Source organism: Penicillium canariense, assembly GCF_028826845.1.
Source record: "Penicillium canariense strain IBT 26290 chromosome Unknown utg000002l_segment0_segment0, whole genome shotgun sequence".
NCBI lineage: Eukaryota > Fungi > Ascomycota > Eurotiomycetes > Eurotiales > Aspergillaceae > Penicillium > Penicillium canariense.
Window position 1 is genome coordinate 2,247,331 of NW_026622729.1, and position 26,073 is coordinate 2,273,403.

Below are 26,073 nucleotides of genomic sequence, written 5' to 3' on the forward strand. Positions count from 1 at the left end.
ACAACCCACCTACTCAACCAATAATTGAAGCATTGACATGATAAACATTGACTTCTCATTCCATGCCGATCATAATCTCATACTTGAAACGTTCACTAAGTACTGGTATCCAAGAATCAGAAATAAAATAGAATACAAGGCAAATAGGCCGACGATGGGTGCGTAAGTAGTCCACCCGCCAAAGAGATCACAAAGTCGCTTACTCGAGCAGCGCAACCAGCAACCGCTCAAGATCACCCGACGTCTCCGCGCGCACGCGTTCAATCAGATCCTTCTGGAACCGATGCCGATAAGCACGTTTAACTTGTTCCTTATGACTCCGGTTCCAGTGCAACCGGACCACGCGCACAATCAACCGCTCCTCCTTCGTCCCCATACCGGCCATACACTCCTCAAGCAGGATGGCATCGCGCATGGCAGGATCCGTCGCCGTGCGCAGCATGTGCAGCAGTGCGTCTTCCATGTGGCCCGAGAACTCCTTCTCGACGTGCTTCTCAAGCGAGGCATGGTACCGGCCGTGGAAAGCCTGATCGATCGCGCGCAGCTCGTTATCCGACGACCGCGCAAAGATCCCGCAGACCTCAGTCACGTTGTTGACCATTCGTGCGGCGGTGGAGTTGTGCAGGGTGCGCACTTCGGATTCGATGGCTTGCGGGTTGATCGGGGTCGATTCTTCGTGGCGGGTGGCATGGAGCACGATCTTGAAAAGATCGGCCGTCTTGAAGGAGAGATCGTCTTCGACGTCCTTGGCCAGCTGGCGGTGGTAGGTACGCTCGTAGGCGGCCTTGATGGCGTTCAGATCGGCGTTTGACCGGCCGAGGAGGACGTCGTTCAGGAGCCACTCCTTTGTGCCGGCGCCTTGGATGGCTTCACGGACACAAGCCACGTCGTGCATGAGGGGGCCCTCGATCACGGCCAGCAGCCCCTGTTCGAGGTCACCGCCCGTCTCGGACTTGACATCCTTGTACAGATCACGCCCGATGTGTTTCGAGTATGTGGCGCGCACGGCGGCCATTTGGAGAGGGTCGAGGCGCGAGAGCACGTGGACCAGTGCCTTCTCGTCAGTACCGAATCCCTTCATCGCTTTGCGCAAGGCGTCCGCTTGCTGCCGGAAGTCGCCCGGTGCCAGTTGGCCGGGGACATAGCCCAGGGATGGTTGGGCCGGAGGCCCCATCAGAGGAGCACCGCCGGGAGCACCATATGGGCCAGGCGCACCGTATCCAGGAGCACCGTGAGCTGGAGGGGGGGCCAGGTGGAGGTTGTCCGTAGGGCGACTGACCGTGCGGGGGTTGACCATATGGAGGCTGCTGGGGAGGCGCATGGTACCCGTGCGGTGGCGCGCCGTAGGGGGCAGGAGGTTGAGGTGAAGGAGCGCCGTAGTATGCGCCCTGCTGCTGAGGAGGCTGGCCGTAGCCCTGCTGGGGTGGATAGTGACCCTGCGGGGGGGACCGGTCGGTGGGGGGCCGGGCGGAGCGCCGTAAGGCTGTTGTTGAGGGTAAGGAGGCTGTTGTGAGTAGCCCTGCGGAGGACCTGGTGCAGGTGCGCCCTGAGGATGGCCATATGGCGGCGCACCGTAGGGTTGCTCTGCAGTGTCGATGCGCGTCAGCAGAAGTCCCCCGCGTTCCGGCGGATCAAGGTCTGGTCATCGGAGTCACTCACGGTTGGGGGGATATTGGTAGGACATTATGTGATTATGATTTCAGGATTATTTGAAAGAGCACCAGGAAGAGGATGGCACCAGGGGAACTCAATCGGTTTTAAATAGTCACTGGGCATGACCCGGTCCCTGGTTCCCCTCGGCTTGGTGTGTGGCGCAGTAGTTGGTGGGGTTGTACAGCCTTGTGGGTGGGCGTTCGAGAAGCGCGTTGACGTGTGCCAATGCTCAGCCTTGATTCGTAGCCACTTGAATTCGGAAAAGAGGACAGGGGACTGTGGCTCGTGAATATTTATCCTCTGCTCGGCGCTTATCCTGCTGCCTGTGACCAAAATAGGAGCAAGTCTAGAGTACAAAATGGCCTGCGGCGAGTCGCGTATCACATCTAAGGATCAACGAGAGCTTTCCGACGTAAATCTAATCATTGAACTCGAGATAGACTTGTCTACAGACGAAAATCACCAAGTCACCCGTCGATGGCCGCGCTGGGTTATCTTCCGATGTGGTTGTTAGTACTTCCTTGAATATCGCTTCTTACGCGATCGAAAGACCAACCTCACGACTGATACAACACAAAGTGTCTAACAAAAATACCTGATGATATTTTAAGCTCGACTTTCAGTATGGAAGAACAAGAATCGAATGACATCACAAAAGTCCAGCCCATGGGATGCAAATCATCAAACCGCAGTTATTGGAAATCATATAAGAACGAATGCAACGCTATCAAATCAGACGCCTCAAAATGTCATATTTAACATAATTTTCACAAGAGACCGCGAGGTCAATGCAATTCTTGAAAATAAAGCTTGCCTCTCTGCAAAATGCTCGCCAGGAAGAAATCTGACGACAACCAAACCAGAAAAAAAAAAAGAAAACAAAGAGCTGTGAGGGTATTTATAAAAAGATCATGTAAATTAGGCATCCAAATCCAGATCACATCGTGAGACTCGTCAAGGAAATAATTCATGTCGCTCAGGGGTATCGTTTCAATTTCGTTTAGACACTTGCAGTACGCCGCTTCTCACTCGGCTTCTGCGCATGGGCGATCAGCATGCGGAACCCGGTGCCACGTTTCTGGCACTCGCGGAGGACTTTGCGGTCAGTCCACATGCTTGGGTCGTTGTCACCGGTGACGGGGAGGGCTGGGTCCTCGTAACACTTGGTATACCACCAGCGGCCGACGCGAGCCACGATCTTAGCAATCGACTCGTCATTTGCGGCTGATGGAGTCGGGTCGGAGAGGAGGTCTCCTAGGGAGATGTTGTCGTCGGAAGGCGATGACTTGGATGCAGTCTGGGTGCTTTGACCGTGTGTCGCCGTGGAGGCGGAGACAGCAGGAAGCGAGAATGCAGTGGACGTAGTGGTAGCTGTTGCGGAGAGGGACTTGTTCGATGAGGATGTGGTTGATCCGGAGGAGCGGACGATCATTCCTGCAACAGGGATCCGCACTATGCAACGGCGGAGATTGTCGAACCCTTGGGTTCCGATCAGACGCTGAACACTGTCGCTAGTTGGCTTGAGACTGATGCTTGAGTTGGTGAGACATGTCATTTCTTTCAGTCGGCGGACCGCTTTACGAGTGCGAACGCCCATATTGACCATATCTCGGTCCAAAAGACACATTTCCAGGTAACCGCCAGAACGGAGGACGCGGCGGCATTCCTGGATTATATTGCTCTGAATAGTCTCGGAGCTTGCTATGGGGAAACGCAAGACGGCAGCGGTGAAGTAGTCCTTGGGAAATGGGAGAGGATTCTGAAGGCCAGCATGGTACACCGTGTGGTGGTTGGTAGGAGGCTGCCATGCTGCAGGGTGAGGAATCGTTGTCGAGACCGGCCGGCCACTCAAACTGTACACCTCCGCGTCAGGGTAAGTCAAAGAGCAGTAGAACGACCAGTCATCATTCCCCAACCCATCAATGACGAGAATTCTCCCATGTGTGCCGGACTTGACATGGTTGTGCGCGGGACTGAAAAGGACCCGCCCAAACGACAGCCATCGACTAGTCATGAGAGACGCCGATCGCATGTTAGTGCGGGTGACAGCATCCCAATCACGCTCTGAGCATCCTGGAAAGCCCCTGATTTCAGGAGACTTGGGTTTCGGGGTAGGCGCAGCTGCAAGAGATTGGAGGAATGTCGACTGTTGCTCCTGCACCGGGTCCAAGGAAGGCTGTGTCGGGTTTGCGGGGCTGTTCATCACCTCCGGGTCGCCATAACTAGCAATGAGATTGCTATACGATGGCTGTGTGGATGGCGCAATGGACGAGTGCAAAGCCGAGACAATCATCGAGCGGCGAAGACGAACTGAGTCGGTGCTATCACGAGTAGAAATCGCAGCAGGCGAAAAGGGTGGTGGCTGAAGGGAGTTGGCATCGTTCAACTCATGCTGCAAAGCTCTACTGGCCATGGTCGCCATCTCAAATCTATCAGCCTCTTCAGGCTTACCAGAGACATCGGGCTTTGGCTCTTCGGGGGAGAGAACGTGGTCAATGAGATCATCATACTCGTTCCATACTTCATCCTCGGTTGGTGCGGTGCCAGGCTTGGGCACCACGGCTGTCACTGCCGCTAAAGCTCCGGAGCTGTTTGACGAAGGAGAATCCTTGTATGGCGAGAAGTGGATGAGTTCGTTTGCTGAATAAGGCCCAGCGAGAAACTCCAAAGCGCTCGCTGCCTCCGGGGCACTGAATGCGGGGTTGAATCCGTAGCCCCAATCGCCTGGCTGGCTAGAGGGAATATTGGCAGGCGGTAGTTCATCAAACCCAGGGTCCTCATTTGCGCCCTCCATCATGGGTGCCATAATGGACGGCGATTCAACAGCACTGAATGGTCGAGAGAAAGAATGCATAGCCGGTTTATGCTGCCTGTCACGTCTCGACACCACTTGCGGGATCCGACCTACGGAAGCCAGTCGTCTCGGTCGACGATCTTCAGGGCTACTCCCTGGGCTTGGGTCTATCATGTTGCAATTGACCATAGCGGTTCTTGGCGATGGTCGACCGTCTCGCTCAAACTCACCATGCATCTTCGGCGGTGATGGCAGTAAGATAGAGGGATGTCGTTTCTTAATGTTCAAGCCCGCCGGCACCTCAACTGGCGCAACGTATTGCTCTTCTTCGGTCGGGGGCGAGTCTTCCACTTTCTTGAGAATATCATCGAGTTCATCTGAATCCGTATCCATGAGAGCGTAGTGAGCAATGGGACGACTATTGAGCACTGGAGAAATCGCAGCATGAAGTTGGGCAGTATGGGAAGGGGGAACAATGGCAGGTGGTGCAGCAGCTTCTGGCTCGTTGACACGGTTTCTCTGAAAGAAATTCCACCGAGATGCCTTTCCTTTCTTGGCCTGTGGTGGGTCATGCTTTGCTGGTTCCTTTTGTTGAGTAGCCATAGTCGGAGCCCCTGTCGAGCTTTGCGAGAGAACAGTGCTCGGAATATGACTCGGGAGTGATATGCTAGTTGTCGAAGCCTCTGGATCCGCATATGCCCCATGTCTCTTGCCCTTGGGAACTGGCATACGAGATCTTGGTTGTTCGCGGTTTGCAGGAGCCAGATTATTTGCTGGACTTTTGACCGGTCCCAAGCTAGTCGTTGACTCGATAGGAGGGTCGGATCCGCCAAAAGTACCAGTAGAAGTCGCCAATGACTCGGTTGATGGGGCAGTAGAAGAGGTGAGCGGGGCTGGATGGGCCACAGTTGAAGAAGTCACACTCAGGCTGCTGATGCTCTGCTCACTCTGGGTTCGTGAAAGAGGGTTGCCATCCATCCCTCCACCGCTAATGATAACAGGTTCAAGCCGACTCGAGAGGAAATCATCCAGGTCTAGATCCGGGCGACTAGATGACATGCTTCCCTTGCTGCTTGAAATTGAACGGGATGCGCTTCGTGTTGTACTTGTCGACCGGGCCCTGACGCCACTGGCACTACTGGCACTTGATTTCCTACCACGCTGGGAATATTTTCCATATCCCTCATGACCAGTTCCTGCCGCGGGTCCTTTCCTTGGCGGCCGAGCATCACCAGCGGCAGTATCGAGGTCTGGCTTGGACTTCTTGGTGAAAAGCCCGAATCGCTTTTGTGCCGCAGGTTTCTTCGAATCAACTTTCTCTTTAGGGGGTTCCTTGATCAAGGTCTTGGGCGATTTGCGTGCTAGCACTGAAGAACCAGCCTCTCGCGAGGGGACCCGAGACAGATCCTTAGATCGCAGTGAATCCGTCGAGGCTGCAGCAGACTGGGATTGAGCAGAATATGGTTGTCCACCTATCCGAATCCTCTCTGCTGACTCGCGTCTTTTGTGGCCTGTCGACTTGAGATAAGGTAGATTGCTTTGTATGACCGGGGATGTCTCCAAATACAAGCGATGCGTGCCTTCTCGGCTTGGTCGTGGGGGTGTTTTCGGTACACTTGGTACACTTGTCGCCGAGACTGGTGTGGCCATTGCTTTCTGGGAATTGAAGAGCTCTCGCTCTGCCTCTTCGACTTCCTTCCTGGCCTTGTCCACATCTATATCAGGGTTCTTAGATGGGGTATCCCTGGGTGGGCTGAAATTGACAGATGACTTCCTTGGTGGGGGGCTGTGGGGAGGGCCTGGAATATTTGTGCGGACCAATTTGACACTAGGTTGTCCTTGACCGGCTGAGTTCGTAGCGGATCCAGGTGCAGGGGTTCTTTTTGGCCGTGCTGACTTTGGAACATGTGGCTCCGCTTGTTCAATGCGGACACTTTGAGGGCTTGTATGCACTGCCGATGGCGAGAAAACGGGAAGCCTGATCTGGGACGGACTTGGCTGTCTCATACGTCCAACCTTGGTCGAGTGTATGACGCCTGGAGAGTAAGAAGATAATGAAGTTGGTGTTGATCCCCGGCTCCACATGCCAGGGGACTCTGAGTATCGGGTTGAGGGTGTACTCGCAGACGGATAGTAAGCAGCCGAAGGTGGCGGTAAATTTTGGGTGTTGACCGTGGTACGGAGGCTAGCCAATTCGACCGGTTCCTGCTTCTTTGCGGCCTCCATTGCATATTTCTCCATCCGATCTGACGTACTTTGAGAGGATGCGGGAGGTCCAGCGAAGTAGGAATCTGGAAGATTGGGAAGTCCAGGCTCAGGCTCCTCTTTCGTATTGGCGGGCTGAGCGGGCTGTGGAATAACCAGGCTAAGCTTCTGCGATTGGGTCTGCTCCACATGCCTTCCTATTGTCGGTGCCTTTCTGCGAAGGACATTGCGTGGTCGTTTGGGAGGATTGGCGGGTGAAGCTTGGTAGCTTAGCGCAAAGGGGGAGGGTATGGTTAGATCAGAGGCAGAATGCGACGAAGGAATTGATGAAGCCGGTGTTTGAGGTGATACGGTCGATGCAGGAGATGGTGAGGATCCAACGCCGCCAGGGCTTGGACGTGGTATCAATGACAGTCGATTCGCACGGCTTGGAAGCTGATGGGACACCGATGGCAAAGCCGTTATTGAACGAGTGTCTTCAGCAGCTGATAGTGAAGATGCCCGACTTGTTCGTGTTGTAGAGTTGGTTGGCCTTGCCAGTTGAGACCGCGGATACCGCGGGGCAAAGGCGGCACTTGAATTGGTTGATCCAAGATGTGATGCATCTGCAGGCGGGAAAGGATCATTCGGCGGCATACGACGGCTGCCCATATTGTACGACGACATGGTGCGACGCTGGCAGGAGTCTCCGGCTCCAATCCTGAGACAATGAATCGAACGATGGGTACATGTACTCCAGAATCGTAATCATCACGAGCGTAGGCGACATATGGAAAGGAACGGCGCTAAGATGATAACCCCCGGTTTCATGAGTTTCGATAAGCCGAGTAGTAAATGGTTCCCAACCCGTTTGATGTACAGCGTTCAACTCCTGACTCTTGTCCAAAGGGTTTCACGACATGTGCGAGCTTCGAGAATATTAATAGATGCGAAGTGGAAAAAAACGAAGGTGCGACAATCAAGTCGAAGAATTCAGAATCCAGGGTATCTCAAAGCACATGTAACGCACAACTAGATGACTGAGAGATAAAGATCAATAAGCATTATCTGCAAGGGTCATTAAGCATGAGACACAGAAGAGAAAAACAGCAGCCGTCAGTTAGATAAAAGATAGAAATTCACCGACTTTAGCAGGCTGATCAGCGCCCACGCCGGAAGCTGCAGCTGCTTCGCCACAGCCTGGAGTAGTGTGGCACCGAATCTCAGGATTTTCCACTAGCCTCGGCCACGTCAGAGGTAGGAGATCCATATGAGCCTAAAATAATCGAGCACACAGAAAGCGGAGTCAGAGTCTGGTGACATCGAAAGGTGCAGCAAGAGTCCGGAGAAGAGTCAGAAATTACTGTAGAACTGCGACGCGGACTTTTTGTATGTGCTGACTTGGATTTTTCCCTCAAAGTGGGGGGGGCGTCGACGAAACTGCCCTCTAGTCTGCCCCGGCCATACCAGACGCACAGAGTGGCATCATAGGATTATGCGATGGACGGCGGTTCCGGTACTGGACAAGAGAAGCCGAGCGGACGATAATTGGGTGCAGTAATTGTGACTACGGCTGTGATGAGTCGAGACTGCGTGTGCGCCTGGGCCTGTAAACAGGCTTAGCCGTCCCGCTGGATCGTGCAGTGAAGCAACGGCCCCAACAAGCGTGCAAAGTTAATCCGATCACGACGGAACTGCCGTTCTATGGACGGAGCTCAGCGAGCCCCGCGAGCCCAGCGAGGACCAGATTGTGCGCACGGAAGCCCGCTGGGAGGGGGGTCCACTCGAGACTGTCTTTCCCCGGTTAGGAACTGCTATCGTTGGTCAGAGCCCGGGGGATCGGAAGGCTAGCAGCGGCGTTCGCCCAGGCAGGCTAAACCACCTCGGTCACTGGCTTGCTAGCTGGGGAGTTGGCTTGGGGGAGTGCCCGGGCGTGCACTCAACATGACAGGCTGCCGTCTCTGCGTGGCGTGGAATGGGCGGCTCATCCATGCGCCCATCGACTTCCTGGAAGGGGCCGGATCCCGTGATTTGCACGTCTGCTGGAAGAAACCAGTCTGAGATCAGCTGGGATTTGAGCCGAAGGCGTACAAGGCTGTCTGCTGCTTTCTCGTAAGGATCCTGTCAAGAACCGTATGTTCACCGCGTTTGCGTCTCCGTCGCCTCGTTGACAACTCATCGATCGGGGACGCCGAAGCCGATCGGACTGCACCGTCGATCCGCCCCAAAAATATGATTTTGCTTTTTCGACTCAGGCTTTCCGGGTTTTCCAGTTTTCTACGTTAATTCTGTTGAACGTGCGGGACACGTTTCTCCTCAAGGCTCGGAGAATTTAAGCAACGTGCGCTCCGAGGGGCCATGGACCGCCGGCGCAGGCAGGAGATGTCGCATAGTATGAAACCTTTTCTCTCGTGCCATAGGCCAACATGATACTCATTCCCACCGGAGCAATGTACGGCGTCCTCCTCGAGGTCATAGGTAGTTCGTCGTCCACCGGCCCCAGCGCAAAGGCCCATAAGATCCATAACGCCTGTATCCAGAGTCTGGTACAACCAAAGGGCCGTCCCGAGCCTTGGGCGTTGGACCAAGTTTGCACCAGGGTGACCCAAAATCCCCGACAACCTGACTCAGACGAAGGCGATCACCCCCCATAACGAGGCCATGGGGGGTGGGCCACTTTCCTAGAACAGTCGACACGCGTCTTCTGTTGGACAGGGGCCTATGGGCCAGCCAGTAACCATCGCAGCAGGCCTCGAGGTATCGAGGCATAGATTTAGCACGACCCGAACCGCAACTCCAAACTCATGGGTGACCCTCGTTTGGGACCCTTGCAGCAGGGGACCGTGAGTTGATACTCCACCGAACATCCCAGCAATGAGGCGTTCGCTGCGCTCATTGACGTCCTTGCCGCTCTCGCTGCTGCGAGGCCAAGCAGCCACGCTCTAAAAACAGCAGCGGGGGCCGTGGATTCGCCAGAAGGGTCTCAACCCGAGTGGGGCCTGGCGGTAAACGCTGTGATGGCCAGGCTCATTGGTGAACGAGACTAGGGTCTGGGAGTCGCACTTGTGAACGGCTCATCTTCTCCGGTGCGACGAGCAATGCCGTGGGACTGTGGTTGGGTCCAGTACTCCGTACAGGCTCTGGGAAAGCAATTTGCAGGACGTGTGCGTTCGTCGATCCCGTCACGACGTGCCGATCGGGAGGGGCCAGGCTAGATCGGTGCCCCAGTCTGAAACCAGACTGGCCAGCGCCGGCGCTGCAGGAACGAGAGGCTAATGCACATTTCAGCTGACTGCGCACGCGGGGAGAGTTTACCAAGGAGCTGCTCATCTCGGTGCTTTGCACATCTTAAGAATGGGCTGGAGACGTTTCAGAGCAGATTGAAGTATTCGGAATGAGATGAGACGAGATGATGCAATTGCGCAACACGACGACCGGAAATCTCAACTCTACTGTGACACGGTTCTATCACGCTCATGATTATATCGTCGGTATATCACAATATGAAAAAATTGAAATTTGATTTGACTGGGTTGACCCTCGAGTTCCCTAATATCATCTCGGTACAAACGCCCCGTTACAAGACCAGAATATGTAAACAATCAGAAACCTCCGTATCGGCCAGGGAAGTATAGTGGCAGCAAAAGGATTACAAAATTCAAGCGGCAGCCGCAAAACGCTTCTTGCGAGCTTCCATCGCCTGGCGGTCCTGCTCGTTCAAGCTCTTCTTCGGCTGTGTGCTCTGCCCGCTGGTTCCCCTGTTTCCACTGTTGTCGCCGCCGTTGCGGTTCTGGTTTCCATCTCCACGGCGATTGCGGTTGCGACCAATATCGCGTCGCTTGCCTCCACGGCCCCCTTGGTCGTTGCGGGCCCGTTTGCGGGACCGTTCGTCGGGAAGGGCCTCGTCAAGGCCCTTGACACCCACACTGGAGCTGGCCTCGGCTCCACCTCCGGTGCCGAACCGCTTCGCCCGTTCCAACTGCTTCTCAGCCTCCTTCAGAGCAGTCTCCTCGTCCTCAACGATGCCGAACTTCTCGGCACGCTTCTTGCGCTTCGCCAGTTCGGCCTCCAGTTCGGTAGCCGGGAGGCCCTGAGTATAATCCACAGCCGGCTTCTTCTCAGCCTCGGTTGCAACCGCAGCGTCAGCACCGCCTGTGGATTCCACCTTCAGGTCATTGGTCGCAGCGGGATCGATGTCGAGTTTCTGGTTCGGAACAGCCACCGGGTTGGCCACGGCACCCTTGCCGCCAGCAGCAATGGCATGCGCACCAGCCTCGGTGGCCGGCTTGGCCGACTCAGCGGGGACATCGTCATCCCAGTCAATGACATCTTCGGCGGCAGCGTCGGGCTTAACGGCCTCGGCTGGAGCTCCCGCGGACGTCTTCTCGTCGTCCTGCTGGATGCGGGCAACCAGTTCAGCCTTCTTGCCAGTGTGAGGAAGCGATCGTGATTTCAGGATCTCGACCAGCTCAGCGTTGGTCTTCTTGCTGTAATCGGTCGCCATCTTGTGGTTTAGGTGGAAGGTATGTGATGAGGCTGGATGATGCGCAGAGGGAGTGAGGTTCACTTTGAAAGAAGGGAAGGGGAAATTGAGTATCACTGTAGGCTGGCGTTCATCATGCGATAAATGCGCGGGCGGAAAGTCGGATAGGACTGAAGATGAGGCGTTGCTAGTGGTGATGTGAGGACGCGCGCGTCGAGGCAGCGTCACGTTGTCCATGATTTACATCACGTGACTTATGTGACGGTTTTTCTTGACACCTGAGGCATGCAATCTCGATTCACTCAGAACCCAGAACTACCTGTTCAACTGTTCCATAAAGTATGACTTCAGACCGCAGCATCGCCGACGTCACTTGCCCACTTCGTATTGAGTGGCAATGATAAGCTTCGGTTATTGGGATTGAATACATCGCTAAGTAAATTTGGCCCAGTATGTACATATCTTGACAGGGCAATACGTATATCGGGGACTCCGAGTGGAAGAGCGCGCACTCCGAAGCAAAGTTAGGCTCTACCTGAGTCATTTTTTTGGTAGGTGCCAGCAAAGCAAGGGGCTCCAGTCCTCCATCCTGAAACTTATATTTCTTGTATGAGAGCTAGTGTGAGACCTTGTAGCCGCCACTGACAGCTACGATATTCTCCGATCGGCACCACCTAAGCGGACTTAGCTGTTGCTCTGTAGCGTTCGCCCAACAGACTAAGTCTGTTACGGCCTAGTATACTAAATCATAATTGACACTAACTGACCAGGTATAGCTGAATACACGCTGGCTTCCATGTGGAAAGTGGAAGAAGCTGCATGCACTGCGCCACACTAGGCTTTCATTGTCTGCGCCACTTCTAATCACCTGAGACCCTAGTCAACTAACGTGGAACCCATGCAAATGGCGCACACAAAACACCATAGTCATTGTGAAATTTCATTTCACAACTTGATATCTCAATTACCATATACCTATTAGTCTTATTTAGTTATTGTTATGCTACTGTAGCTATGCAGAATCAATAGTATTCCCAAAAAAAATATCGCTCTGTGGGCAACAAATATATATATCCAGGACATCAAATATCATCAAAGTGTTCAACAACTACAGATAGGCTAGGTATTATCAAGATGGTTCCAGGACATCGTCAAATCTTCTATCAAGTTTGTGTTGTTGAGATATTGTGTATGGAACTTGGCGCATGTACTATGGTGCTTCGAAGTTTATCACTCCCTTGGATTCACGGCGGCTTCTGTGGGAATTGATTTCCAACCTAGAACCCATGTTTTTCTACAAAGTTATAACTTGTAGTAAGAGGATTAATAAAATTGATAGCATAGTAGGAAATCGAGTGTGGTATAGTATAATAATTGCACAGGCGACTGCACATACTCCCTGTAGGTGCTTGAAAAGACTGCTATGACAAGAAAAATTATCTGTTTAGATATTAGCACAGCGGTAAGGGGATATGAGAGGGTACAAAGAGAAGCGGGACACAAAGGAAGGCTGCCCACACCAAAAGTCATCTGATATTAAGTCATTTCTCAGAAGATTTTTGAAGTTTCCATTTTCTTTTTCTTTTAGTGTCACCCTACGGTTGCCAATTTTGGCCATGGTAACAGACATCATTTCAACTTATAGAAAATTTTAGGGATCCATATAGAATACGATTCGAAGAATAGTTCGCAGGTCATCCAAAATGAAGAGGCGCAATTAAGGTTATAGATTTATTCAGGGTTAGTTCTCTCATCCTAGCTAGTTTTCCTTCATCCGGGGAAATAGGGAATGAAGATTGTTTGATCCTCTGAACCGCTAACTATCTGTTTTCTGACGATCTAACCAATGACTGGGCCATTATGATGCTCTTGGACTTTTGTCTTGATAGGCTGTTTCATTCACGCAACTATAATTAATCATGTCATACAAAAGGCCGTTGCGGCATAGAGATAGTTTGAGCTCAATGACTAGGGAGTTGGTCCGAGTAATCATTTCTATCCCTTATCCATAAAACCAGTACTCTGCAGCATACTCAACCAGAATGGTGTCGCTCTGACCAACACAAGTTGATGGTGCGGAGCCTTCGAATGTCATTACTCGATAGACCTCCTAATTTAGAGTAAGAGATGTATTCCACTAACGTTTCATTTAATGTTCTCTTCACTTACCTTGAGACCGTGGCCATCCTTGAGGCCAAGTTTCAGCCAGGCAACATCTTTACTTCCATCATCGCCGGCTACATGATGGACTCTCCTCGGTGCTGTCGTGGAAGCATCCTTCTTGGCAATCATCCAGTCATTGGAGCCACTGAGCCCCAGATTGAAAAAAGGATCTCCGGCAGCATCGAAGTAGTGTTCGCCGATGATGAGATCTGAACTGTTCGTGGTTTGACTCAACAACTCCGCCAAGAGGGTGAGAGAGCCAAGAGGAGCACCGCCGATGACAGCGGGCATCTCGTGAAGAAGGGATATTGACGTCGATGCGATGCACGAAGCATCGAAAAGAGTAGCTACTGCTCCGGTTGCAAAAGGCGTGCTAGCCTCACGGGAGTGGTTAGAGTGGGCAGAGGTTGGGCACGAGTAATTTTGGGTGCCTCGGCCCAAAGCAATGTACTTGAGACTCAAGTGAGAAGATGGATTGGGAAGTTCAATTTTTGTGTCATTCAGCGGCAGGGCTGCGTTTGACAGAGAGCAATTTCCCAGGCTGATGTGGTCGAGTTCGTTGGAGATGCGGGAAAACGTGGCGGCGAATCTCAGTAGGCCAGGAAGGACTGGAGCGGCACCGACCAGCTCCATCGCCAGCAAGAGAACCAAGGCTGAAATAACTTGCATTTTAAGAACTATGGCTTTCGTGAGTTGAGAGGATGGTACTTCAACGACGGGACTTTGGTCAATAAGGAGGTGCAAACTGGTCTAAATGAAGGTGAAAGACTGCGGTGTGGGTGTGGGAACCAGAAACAGCACGGGGTCCGCTCATTTAATAAGTGAAACCATCGGTGTTGCTTGGACTCAGGACAAAGGACGTCCACCTTGATGGATACTGTAGGCTCCTTGGAACCACGTCGCAAGGCGCATTTTGAGCTAACACAAACCAACAATTCTTCCCATGGATCGTGGCTTAGGAATCTTAGAACTGCCTTATATCAGATAAACTTCCACAGCTGTTTGTAAGTACAAGTGCATGGTTTGTAATTGCATATTAGAGCGGTTTTCCTCCGGTCAGCAAAGCATAGCTACCAAGCCCAGTTTCTTTGTTGGGTACTCCTGCCAGGAAATTCAGTTCACGGGATTAGGGAAGAAACTCACTAGCCCATTAGCAGCAGCCAACACAAAAAGCTAGTTGATGTAACCCACTTTGCAAAGCCTGGTCCATGTTACACCCCCGCCCCAAGGTCATACTAGGCGCCGGTAAGGTGTGACATGTAGAAGTTCAACCCAGAACATTGATATCTGGAGTTTTAGAGATCAATTAACAACTAATCAGAGTTCAGTAGCTAGATGTATGCCGTGTGCCTCCTACGAGTTTCGTGATACTTTCAGAGCATGTCTCCAGGGATTTGTGGATGCTATCCAGACTATACACGTAAACGGGGCATTACACCAACGGTCATGCTCCAAGGTCACATTCATGATCTAAGTTTAGATGATAATGCAGACTGGTTGTAATTAGCGTAGTAATTTTTAAGTATGCACCTCTGTTGCAATTCGTGCGTGAGATAAATGACCTTAAGCGCCCTCAGGGCGCCACCAGTCTTCCTGCGAGGCACCTTCTGTTACCGCCCACCCCAACATGACTAGATGTGTAGTCGGATGTCCCCCACAAATAGTATTAAGTGATTAGCTCACCTACCCGTCACTGGAAAGGGACTTCATGCAAAAGTGAGATAAATCTAGACTGATCTTGGGCATATGGAATAACTAGTTAGTGGGACGTCCGGAAATCTGCTTACTCATCGAGCTGGACGGTCGGGTCAAGAACAAAGTTATATATTATCACGTGATGGAAATCATTAGTCATCTCTCCTCGCTGGCGTCGTGCATTTTGCACTGATCGCCCGTTATCAGCGCGTCAGCTTCCCCTTCATCGATGCTACCGGTCCAGCGGTGCTTTAAAGATCCGAATGTAGCTGCTGCTGCCTATTCTTTTCCATAATACTGTCATTCTGGACCTGACTACCCGCCAGCATGTCTGACTGTAAGTGCTCTTCGACTTCTCTCACTAACTTGATGCTGATCACTGCTGCAGCCGATATTGAAGCTGTCCGGCGGCTTCAAGCAGAGCGCAATGCTGCTGCCGCTGGCAAAAAAGGTTCTAGGACCTTTGACTCGTCTAGCCAGCGCACTGACAACTCGACCAAGGCCTCCCTTACTGAATCCTTCGACACGACTTTGTACGATCGGAACGGACCCGATAAATTCGCGGGTTACGATACATCTATCGCTGTGAACGGCGATGATGACGAAGACATGGAGGATGCGAATGGCGGCCATCGCTTGGTCGGCCAGTATACCGCAACCAGAAATCAGATTGATGAGATGGCCCATGGAAACGGAGTGGAGGAAGAGGATATGATGCTTGGCCGTGAGAAGGCTGCTCGCATTGCTGATCGGGAATCTGACTATCAGAAGCGTCGATTCGACCGCGGTCCTCTCACGCCCACGCGCGCCGACCCCTTCGCTGCCAACGCCCACGCAAATGTGGAGGATGGAGGTGGTCAGACCTACCGCGAGGTCATGGCCCTTCGTGATCTCGAGAAGGAAGAGGAGCGTGTTCAAAGGCTGATTGCTGAGAAGCGGGAACAGGGTGAAGAGGATGCCGTTCCTGAGCACCAAGCTACACTGAAGATGGCCGAAGGCGACAAAGAGAATGTCGATGCTGGTTCCACCGCAGAAGTCGCCGGCAGGAAGCGAAAGAAGCGCTGGGATGTGTCCGCGGAGGCAAATGGGGCATCCGAAGAGGCCGAGCCTGCTGAAACGACGGCAAAGCGGTCTCGATGGGATGAGACACCCGCCCCGGGTGCGTCCGAGGAGCCGAAGCGCCGGTCTCGATGGGATCAAGCACCTTCCCTCACAGCGGCCACCCCTGTTGGCAATCAAGGACTTGCCACTCCTATGCACCCGTCTCAAGGAGTGTCGACTGCACCCGGCTTTGGAACCGATGTGGCTGGCCGAGCCGGCGACTGGACTGATGAGGAGCTCGACATGATGCTGCCCTCTGAAGGGTATAAGATTCTGGATCCTCCTCCAGGTTATGCTCCAATTCGAAACCCTGCACGCAAAATGATGGCTACGCCGGCGCCAGCGGCTGGCGCAGCTGGATACGGTGGATTCATGATGCAGGAACCCGAGAGTGCTAGGTCTATGGGCAAGGAGCTTCCAACCGATATTCCCGGCGTCGGTGACTTACAATTCTTCAAGCCAGAGGATATGGCGTACTTCGGTAAGCTTATGGAGGCTGGGGACGAAAGTTCCATGACTGTTGAAGAAATGAAAGAGCGCAAGATCATGAGGTTGCTGCTCAAGGTTAAGAACGGCACACCCCCCATGCGAAAGACAGCGTTGCGGCAGCTCACGGACAACGCGCGGAACTTTGGAGCCGGCGCTCTTTTCAATCAAATTCTGCCCTTGCTCATGGAGAAGTCCTTGGAGGACCAAGAACGTCACTTGCTGGTCAAGGTCATCGATCGAGTCCTCTACAAGCTGGATGACTTGGTTCGTCCTTACGTTCACAAGATTTTGGTGGTTATTGAGCCTCTGCTCATTGATCAAGACTACTATGCCCGTGTTGAAGGTCGAGAAATTATCTCCAACCTCTCCAAGGCCGCTGGTCTCGCCACCATGATCAGTACCATGCGTCCCGATATCGATCACGTCGACGAGTATGTGCGAAACACCACAGCCCGAGCGTTCGCCGTTGTGGCCTCTGCCCTGGGTATTCCAGCTCTTCTTCCCTTCCTTCGCGCTGTCTGTCGCAGCAAAAAGTCCTGGCAAGCTCGACACACCGGTGTCAAGATCGTCCAGCAAATCCCCATCTTGATGGGTTGTGCCATTCTTCCCCACCTCAAAGGTCTTGTCGATTGCATCGCAGACAACCTCAGCGATGAGCAGGCCAAGGTCCGAACAGTCACTGCGTTGGCCGTGGCTGCTTTGGCCGAAGCTGCCAATCCCTACGGTATTGAAAGCTTCGACGAGATCCTGAATCCTCTCTGGACCGGTGCCCGCAAGCAGCGTGGCAAAGGTCTTGCCGCGTTTCTGAAGGCTGTTGGCTACATTATTCCGCTTATGGACGAGGAGTATGCCAACTACTACACCAGCCAGATCATGGAGATTCTTCTCCGGGAATTCTCGTCTCCGGACGAGGAAATGAAAAAGGTGGTTCTGAAGGTGGTGTCTCAGTGCTCTAGCACCGATGGTGTGACTGCCAACTACCTCAAGGAACATGTCTTGACCGATTTCTTCAAGAGTTTCTGGGTCCGGCGTATGGCCCTCGATCGGCGAAACTACCGCCAGGTGGTCGATACCACGGTTGACCTCGGCCAAAAAGTCGGTGTCGGCGAGATCCTCGAGCGGGTCGTCACCAACCTAAAGGACGAGAGCGAGCCTTATCGTAAAATGACCGTGGAGACTATCGAGAAGCTGGTTGCTGCCCTCGGAGCTGCGGACATCTCGGAGCGGCAGGAGGAGCGGCTCATCGATGGTGTTCTCTTCGCTTTCCAGGAACAAAGCATTGAGGACATTGTTATCCTCAACGGCTTTGGCACCGTGGTCAACGCTCTCAGCACTCGATGCAAGCCTTACCTTCCCCAGATTGTGTCCACCATCTTATGGCGCCTCAACAACAAATCTGCCACCGTTCGACAGCAGGCGGCGGATCTCATTTCGCGCATTGCGATGGTCATGAAGCAGTGTGGCGAGGACGCTCTCATGGGCAAGCTCGGCATTGTGCTTTACGAATATTTGGGTGAAGAATACCCGGAGGTTTTGGGTTCGATCTTGGGTGCTCTGCGGTCCATTGTGACTGTGGTCGGAATCAACCAGATGCAGCCGCCCATTCGGGACCTTTTGCCCCGGCTTACGCCCATCCTGCGTAACCGTCACGAGAAGGTGCAGGAAAACACCATTGACTTGGTCGGTCGTATCGCCGACCGTGGCCCCGAGTCGGTCAATGCCCGTGAATGGATGCGCATCTGCTTCGAGCTGCTGGATATGCTCAAGGCGCACAAGAAGGGCATCCGTCGCGCGGCCAACAACACCTTTGGTTTCATTGCCAAGGCGATCGGTCCCCAGGATGTCCTGGCCACTCTTCTAAACAACCTGCGTGTGCAGGAGCGCCAGTCTCGTGTGTGTACGGCGGTCGCCATCGGTATTGTCGCCGAAACTTGCGCACCATTCACGGTGCTCCCGGCCTTGATGAACGAGTACCGCGTTCCCGAGCTCAATGTGCAGAACGGTGTCCTCAAGGCCATGTCGTTCTTGTTTGAGTACATTGGTGAGATGGCCAAGGACTACGTCTATGCCGTCACTCCTCTGCTCGAGGATGCCCTCATTGACCGGGACCAAGTTCACCGGCAGACCGCGGCCAGCGTGGTCAAGCACATTGCGCTCGGCGTCGTCGGTCTCGGCTGCGAGGATGCGATGGTTCACCTTCTCAATCTCGTGTTCCCCAACGTGTTTGAGACCAGCCCGCATGTCATCGATCGCATCATCGAAGCCATTGACGCCATCCGGATGGCCGTGGGCACGGGTACAGTCATGAACTACGTCTGGGCCGGCCTGTTTCACCCCGCTCGCAAGGTGCGCACGCCGTACTGGCGTCTGTACAATGATGCCTATGTCCAAGGGGCCGACGCAATGGTTCCCTACTACCCGGGCTTGGAGGGCGACGGCATGGACCGTCCGGAGTTGAATATCATCGTGTGAGGACGATGCTGTAACTTTGAACCCTGGATCTGCTTCTTTTCTCTTCATTGCATCCGTAATTTATTCTGTTTTGCAAGCCGGTGTTTTCCGCGATGTTTCCCTTTTTCTTTTTCTTTCTTCGTTCCATTCTTGCTGCTGGGACAAGCGGACGTTCGGCGCAGTTACTGTATATCAGGATTCAAAAGTCACTACTAGGGAAATTGAATTCAATCCAATCATAAATTCCGCTTCCGATCTCTGCCCGGTCGATGGACCGGTCGGCCAGAACACCATAGCAATCCCCTCCCCCAGACTGACTTTCAGGTCACCGTGACCAACGTGAGCACATGCGGTGCTATGAGCATCGGATCAATAGGACAAGCAGTAGTCAATAAACGATGTGGGCCCGTCCCGCATATAGTGGTGGTGCGAAATATATTAATTGATCGGAATGGCGCACTAGGCATCGCACTATCCGATTCCATTAATTAGCCCGGGGGCCCGGTCGCAGCTATATATCGAACAGATATATCTACAGAGTCCAATTTCCCCCCCCCCCCCCAAAAGCGGGCAAGGTCCCAGGAACGCCCACATCGAACGCCCCCGATCCGCCGGACCCCTGGGAACCGCGACGGTGGCAGGGGCCCGGGGCGATTGGGCAGTGATCGCTCTTGACCGTCCATGACTATCGATTATCTTCTTCCGATCCGGGGCCGAGTCTGGGGTTGGACTTGTGCAGAACCAGGGCGGAGATCGTCTATCGTCTAATATCAACTCACCCTCTCGTCCCCGCTTGGCCTTAAGCGACAAAACGGCAAAACGGCACTCCGCGAACCCCTTCCCAATTATCAGATGGGCACGCGGGGTCCAACCACATCACCCCCTATTTCCTATTTCCTATTTCCTATTTCCTATTTCCTATTTCCTATTTCCTATTTTCCCCTGCTCCTCTCTTTTGCCCGACACGCGAAAAGAAAAATACACTAAACACGTAATCATCATGATTGACTCGGGGAGGCTCCCTGGGAAATAGATTCTCGGCAATCAGGAAATGAAAACCCCATCATGCACCCCCCCGTCTTTTGCATGTTTCATTCGCAGCTTAGTTTTTTTTGAGGAGGTTTCTAAGTTGCTAGGTTTCTAGGTTGCTAGGTTGCTAGGTTGCTAGGTTGCTAGGTCGCTAGGTTGCTAGGTCGCTAGGTTGCTATCCACTGCATAACTCCGGTCGAAGCAGTGACGCCGTGCAAAGCAGAGGGAGGGAGGAGGGACCAGTCTATTTGCCCACACGCGCGGTGCCAAGAGGCGCCAAATGCCTAAGCTTGCCGTGAACAGGGCTTGGCGCAGGATGTGGCCGCGTAAGCTCTCCATCGAACATCAGGCTTTGGCTGTGGGGATTCTGGTGCGCAATAATTTTACCCTGGATACGCCGTTACAACGTGCTGGAGGGTCTGAGGCGGGACCCTTTTGTTCGCTGGTCTTGTCATTGTCTTGATTTACTGTACATAGTTTCTAGAAGATAGGTGTTGGCGTGAGCGTCGTCTCTATCGTTTTTGAACTTCCCTTTTTTTTTTTTTTTTTTTTTTTTTTCCCCTTTTCTTTTCGTTTTTGCCCTGCATAATCTTACGACCAGTACGGAGTACAGAGTACTCCGTCGTGATCTGATGCATGGTCCTTCACCCGTCTTGATTGTACTGTAGTACTGAATGTCCAACCGCAGCACTCCGTCCCGCAGGTCGTGTCGTCGGCGGGTACTCCGTACTCCGTTCCATCCACTCGACATGGACGAAGAAAGGGATTCCGGTTCCTGACTCCTGGTATCAGAGCATGTCGAGTCCACGACACAGCCTCCCCCTGAATTCACCGTCCCCAATCACAGCGCTCTCGCTGGACTGGGGAATGGAGATGGAGAGGAGCGGCAGGGACGGAGTAGCCTCGACGGAGCCTTCCCTACGGTATATTGTATACTCCGTCGTGTATACGCAGACCCCGAGATAGGGCGCATTACAACGACGTGGTGACTGGGATGGTTGCCCAATCCTCCCACCCACCCCTTCGTGTCTACCTGTCTACCTGTCTTATTTTATTTCTTTTCTTTTTTCTTTCCCCCCCCCCCCCCCCCTTGCCTGGCATTAATTTTCAGGGTCTAATGTCCCATTTGAGGGGTGCGCTGGGGATCAAGGTTTAGAGTTTTGGCTGGTGATTTCTTTTGACTTTATACTTCGAGTTCGTGGGCCCGTGGCGGACACGGCTGAGCAGTGGCAGTGGCACGGCCGAGTCCGATGGATCCAGGCTGAAAGACAGAGATCCTCCCAGAGATCGTGGAGGCGTCGGTGGCACATGCAGGGAATGAACGCCGAGATGGATGGTAGCGAAACTCCACCCGGAGAAAGAACGCCAGTGCTTTTTGGGATATGCCTTTCTTTTTTTGGGGTGGACTTCGGATTTACCTGCTGGGGCGTACATGGCGTAGTGATAGGTGCATCGGCAGCTGAGATTCGTCGCGGATGTGGTGCAGCCTGCAGTCTGCGGGATTTGGATCAGGATCAGGATGAGTATCGCGTGGTCACCGCGCTGACCGCTGGGAACGGATTGAATGTCCAGAGCATACTGTACATTGTACATGATCGTAGTGACCGTACCCATCAAGTTCGCGGATACGGGTGTACCTGTCAAGCATGCGAGATACCGCGGGCTCATGTGAGAAGCTCGGTACATCGTGCGCAGAGCCAATCATGCAACGAGCTAGGATGGAATTGCGCACGAAAACAGGGATCCGGACAGTGGCGGAGAAGGGTTGCATATGGCGGTGATTGGGCGGCCAACAACGCTGCGCGCAGGACAGAGTACGGATACTCCGTACTCTGGACGACCTCTGTGGACACGACATCCAGGCAGAGGTCATCGCCATTGCAAGGGGGCCCGACACCCTGCAGCGACCAACCATGTCGGAGGGAGCTTTCGCTGTGCAGTCCGAGTTCAATTCCGTCAATTTAGAGGATGGAGCGCCTCCCCAGTGGATCGCCCTCCTTCCCACTACATTAGTTTGCTGTTCAGCAGATGCCAACTTTACTGCCCTCCTCCGTCAAGCTTCCGGGGCGGACCTCTACTAAGCCCCAAATGGTCGGGCAGTGACATCTGCCAAGGCCAAGTACACTCCACACCCTGCAAGTGTGCTCTTGTCAGAGGGAAGCTTGATCTCGGTGCGGGTAAGGTCGTCCTGGGATTGTGAGACGACGAGAAGATGCTCGAGATCGGGGGGAATGGGAAGGGGAGAAAAAGGTCGGAATACTCCGTCGGAAGTATGGAGTACGTGCAGGTTGAGATAGGCTAAACAGTTGTACAGCGCACACCGTAAGTTCATTCTGTTGGACCGCGGAGAAAGGCGTGGGCCAACACCAAAAACCTTCCAACAAGAACCGGGGGATGGTACTAGACTTTGGTGGCGGGGTCATCTCTCAGCCACCGGAAGCCATGTCATCGTTCTAGGAAAAAACCATCCGGAGCTATACAGCAGAGCTCGGCACCATGACATCGCACCCAATCCCGACCTTCTCCGCTCGTCAACGGGCTGGTTCCGCGTTACGAAGCCGTCGAGAGCCGGATACGATGACATAGCTAATTGCACTGGCCCTGCCGAAAGGAGTATGGGTCTCTTGGATGTGTCGGTGGTTTCTCAGGTGAGCCCAGTCAAGTCAGGTCAACTAGTCCATAGGGTGAAGGAAACCCCACCCGCCGAAGTGAGGACGAGCGATGCAAAAGAGTGGGCTGGAAGGGACAAATGCACCGCCGGGCAAGGCCATTTCGATCTCGAACGGTTGGGGGGGGGCGAGGGAAAACAAAAGCGTCCTTTTACCCAGGACGCGACAGGCCAGCCCACGGCGCAGGAAAATGGGCTGGCGGCCCCAGTTCTTCGTCGGGGGGGGGGAGGAAATCAGACCGGACCCGATCCACCCTTCAAGATGCGCCGGACGTTTCAGCTTGGCCTTTAGCGTTGACCCTGAGGGTGGCAGTGTTCTTGGCGGCCAGGGTGGGCCGTACCAGGATCGCACGCAGGGATCTTGCCCCTAAGGCGGCCTCCTCAAATGCTGTTAGTGCGTGAGTGTGTGAGTGCGTTAGTGCCATAGGGACCATGCCAACGGGCATTTGCGGGGATCCAGGGCCGGGCAGGGGGCGGGCGAGGGAGACTAGCGCGCCATCACGTCATGGGTTTGACGCCCCAGCCAGCCATGCGGATTCGCCGTCTTGAGGTTGTCTGGGACTCTGCCGGAAAGAGGGGGAGGTAAACACGATAGCAGGCCAAAAATAGACGGCCATCTAATCCAATGATATCCAGGGAGGTTGAGCACGCCGAATGACACCCTAGCATCTCCTGTGGCTCGCTTGGAACGACCCCCAACATTGCTCACCTTTCCCCCTTCACGACCAACGACCCCAACTCCCGCACCGTGGAACTCCGACTGCACGGGACCAGCACGCGTCAGCTCCGGGTGGGGCCGGAGGATCTATTGGACGATCCCACGGTGCCAAGCTCGGCTATCGACTATCTGCCGTCTCTTCACAAACGCAAAAGGAATGTGGTGGATCCGAGCGACCAGTGAGAGGGCCGTGATGTGCTCCAGCGCCTCCACTCTGGCAGATAAACACCCCAGAGAGGCTGGCGGGACAAGGGAGGATGGGGGGAGACTGCTGGTGGGTCGCCGGTATCGGGTGTGTATGAAGTGTATACTGGGTATTTGGGGACCGCCAATCACCGCTTGTGCATCCGGCTTCATTTTGCGAGTGTGCCGTCATTCCAGGGTTTGGGGGGGGTTTTGGATTTTGCATTTGGGTTTTTTGACTTTTTATGATTGGATTTTGGATTTTGGGAGGGGGGGGTTCTCCCGTCCAGACGGGACACCGCAGTGGAGGTGTGGTGTGCGGATGCGGATGGAGATGGCTCCCTGGGACGAGGGGCAGGTCTTCTCGACGCCATCCTGGCCCTTTAACCAGTTTACCCGGATACGCATGGATATCGATCACCCAGGAACTGGGCCTGAACCTTGGGCCTTCCAGTCTTGCCGGGGTGGATCCGTGGGAGCTTAGTGTTGGACCTCCTGGACCAGGCACTTCTCCTTTGCGCCTCCCGCGGACGATGGCCGGTTGGCTATGTATAGCAACACACCGCGGTGGAACCGCTGCTGCTGACAATGCTGACAATGCCAGCCTGGGGGAATGACATTGTCGACCATGGCCCCCACGTCGGTCGCGGGACTGGAGGTGCAAGTCCGAACGGTGATGTGCAGCATGAGACCCAAGTCCGTAAAATTAAGAGGGCAATCGCGGACGATCTGCCGTGGTGGACACCGCCAAGATCGGAGCCCCGTGCAGATGACAGATGAGCCTGGGTTGGGGGGGGGGGGGCGGGAACGGCCTCTAGGGCTGGCATAGGCTGGTTCCTGAATGATGGGCGTGATAAGCGGTATCGGCGTGTCGGGGATCGCCATCACGTGGTGGTCGACTCTATCGGTCGTCCAGCGTGTGCGCCATCGATGCGATGGGGGAGTACGGAGAGGTTTGTTCTGTCTGGGTGATTTTGCTGGCGTTCAGAGTCCGTCCATCGGATCATGCCTTTCCCCTCCATCTACGAGGGGTTCCCGAGATCGTGCAGAGCATATTTCTCCGAGTTTTCTGCATCGGGCCTGCGCACATGATGGGACTTGGACCTCGCAGGGTACGGTACACAATGGTACTGTACTTCGTGTGCTTCGTACCTTCGTGTGGCAGGCTCTGCTGGCCCTGTTGACCGCCCCTTGCCCAGTGGGCTTTTTTCAGCGCATTTCTCGGGAAAGTCGACGGGTGGATTGCCGAATCCGCCAGCCGAGTTTCCGAGGCTGGCAAACTTGCCTATTTAGGAGGGATCTTGAGAGTGGACTTGGGGCCAGAGGGCCAAACGGGAAAGGAGCAAGGCTGGCTAGCGACGCGTCATGAAGAGAACCCGTGTTTGCCTCCCGTGCGATCCGTCCAGACATCGCCTCCATCGCACGCTGTGCCTTTCCCGGTGAAGCGCAGAAAAGCGGTCAGCGGGTTCCGGTGATTGCCCTTCCCGTGGCGGCAACATCAACGATCGAGGGTCCCTCTGCAGTCTCCACTCCTCCCGTGTACCAGCCTGGGCCTCTCCTGTCGTGCTGTGGAGCCGGTCGCTGAAGCTCCGAGCAGATTGGCACGATCGCCTCTACCCTGCCCATCCGGCTCACTCCGTCTGCCCATCGCGACGACCCCAACGGTCGGCGCTGAGGGCGTGCCCTAACTCCGGCATTCAGTCTCACCAAGCACCCGGTCCTTCAGACCTATGATGCAGACATCAACATGCCTTCGGGGCCTCCCTGGGAGATTCATTGGTCGCTGGTTTCAGGGTAGGAGCCGATGTAGTTGAAACCGGGACTCCGTTCGTCTGCTTTACGGGCCAAATAGCCATTTCTCCCCTCCTCATCGCTCTATCACTCCGCACCGAATCCAACCATCGCATCCGCGCTCTCATCGCCTTGAAGACATGCCAAAGAAGATGATGTAATCCAGCAAAGGAGGTGCTGCCGGTGAGACGTCGAGTGGGCCAGACACGGCATAGGTAAAAAGGGGGACCTGACGCTCGGTGCACCTCCATCCTGCTGCCGGTTCATGATTATTATTTTTCATTTTTGGGGAGCAGTTCGCGTTTGGCCCTCAAACGGGTCACATGGAAATGAGCCGGTCTCCATCGCTCGTAGTCGAGTCCATAGTCTGTCCATAGTTCCGGCCATGGAGCATCGACGCGGGTTCCCTGTTGCTAGCTGCACGGCACTAGCTGGCACGACCAAGTTCTTGCTGCCCAAACCAACTTGTACGTCTAGAACCTTGAAGTCGGGGTTCTGGGTTCTCCTCCGTGCTGCTGGGGCCTCGGCCAGAACCTGGACGACACCCCAGGAAGGCTCCATCAGGCCCATGTCCTGGCCTCGCTGCCAATGAAGTCTTTCCCGAAGCACGTCCGAGCTGCCCTTTTTGCCCCTAGTACACGATGGGTGAATCCGGCCGATAGGACGGAATC

The 26,073-nt window shown here is 54.1% G+C and overlaps 8 protein-coding genes across 8 annotated transcripts; 3 read left to right on the forward strand and 5 right to left on the reverse strand.

The window, feature by feature from the left end:
* Positions 1-199: 199 nt before the first annotated feature.
* N7482_004016 (annexin) lies at positions 200-1,684 on the reverse strand (the record flags this gene model as incomplete). Its single annotated transcript, XM_056686141.1, has 2 exons — positions 200-1,584; positions 1,660-1,684. 2 exons carry the CDS (start codon positions 1,682-1,684, stop codon positions 200-202), a joined length of 1,410 nt encoding a protein of 469 aa, XP_056544883.1.
* Positions 1,685-2,653: 969 nt separating this feature from the next.
* On the reverse strand, positions 2,654-7,318 carry N7482_004017 (uncharacterized protein; the record flags this gene model as incomplete). Its single annotated transcript, XM_056686142.1, has 1 exon — positions 2,654-7,318. The coding sequence occupies one exon, from the start codon at positions 7,316-7,318 to the stop codon at positions 2,654-2,656; it is 4,665 nt and encodes a 1,554-aa protein (XP_056544884.1).
* A 2,971-nt stretch (positions 7,319-10,289) lies between these two features.
* On the reverse strand, positions 10,290-11,351 carry N7482_004018 (SAP domain-containing protein; the record flags this gene model as incomplete). Its single annotated transcript, XM_056686143.1, has 1 exon — positions 10,290-11,351. The coding sequence occupies one exon, from the start codon at positions 11,349-11,351 to the stop codon at positions 10,290-10,292; it is 1,062 nt and encodes a 353-aa protein (XP_056544885.1).
* A 1,765-nt stretch (positions 11,352-13,116) lies between these two features.
* On the reverse strand, positions 13,117-13,946 carry N7482_004019 (DUF3455 domain-containing protein; the record flags this gene model as incomplete). Its single annotated transcript, XM_056686144.1, has 2 exons — positions 13,117-13,224; positions 13,284-13,946. 2 exons carry the CDS (start codon positions 13,944-13,946, stop codon positions 13,117-13,119), a joined length of 771 nt encoding a protein of 256 aa, XP_056544886.1.
* A 1,353-nt stretch (positions 13,947-15,299) lies between these two features.
* On the forward strand, positions 15,300-19,034 carry N7482_004020 (U2 snRNP complex subunit HSH155; the record flags this gene model as incomplete). The annotated part of the gene is made up of 2 exons (XM_056686145.1): positions 15,300-15,309; positions 15,361-19,034. 2 exons carry the CDS (start codon positions 15,300-15,302, stop codon positions 19,032-19,034), a joined length of 3,684 nt encoding a protein of 1,227 aa, XP_056544887.1.
* A 3,220-nt stretch (positions 19,035-22,254) lies between these two features.
* N7482_004021 (uncharacterized protein) lies at positions 22,255-23,002 on the forward strand (the record flags this gene model as incomplete). The annotated part of the gene is made up of 2 exons (XM_056686146.1): positions 22,255-22,319; positions 22,357-23,002. The coding sequence occupies 2 exons, from the start codon at positions 22,255-22,257 to the stop codon at positions 23,000-23,002; spliced, it is 711 nt and encodes a 236-aa protein (XP_056544888.1).
* Positions 23,003-23,215: 213 nt separating this feature from the next.
* Positions 23,216-24,391, forward strand: N7482_004022 (uncharacterized protein; the record flags this gene model as incomplete). The annotated part of the gene is made up of 4 exons (XM_056686147.1): positions 23,216-23,292; positions 23,377-23,607; positions 24,003-24,151; positions 24,216-24,391. The coding sequence occupies 4 exons, from the start codon at positions 23,216-23,218 to the stop codon at positions 24,389-24,391; spliced, it is 633 nt and encodes a 210-aa protein (XP_056544889.1).
* A 1,290-nt stretch (positions 24,392-25,681) lies between these two features.
* Positions 25,682-25,972, reverse strand: N7482_004023 (uncharacterized protein; the record flags this gene model as incomplete). Its single annotated transcript, XM_056686148.1, has 1 exon — positions 25,682-25,972. The coding sequence occupies one exon, from the start codon at positions 25,970-25,972 to the stop codon at positions 25,682-25,684; it is 291 nt and encodes a 96-aa protein (XP_056544890.1).
* Positions 25,973-26,073: the final 101 nt, after the last annotated feature.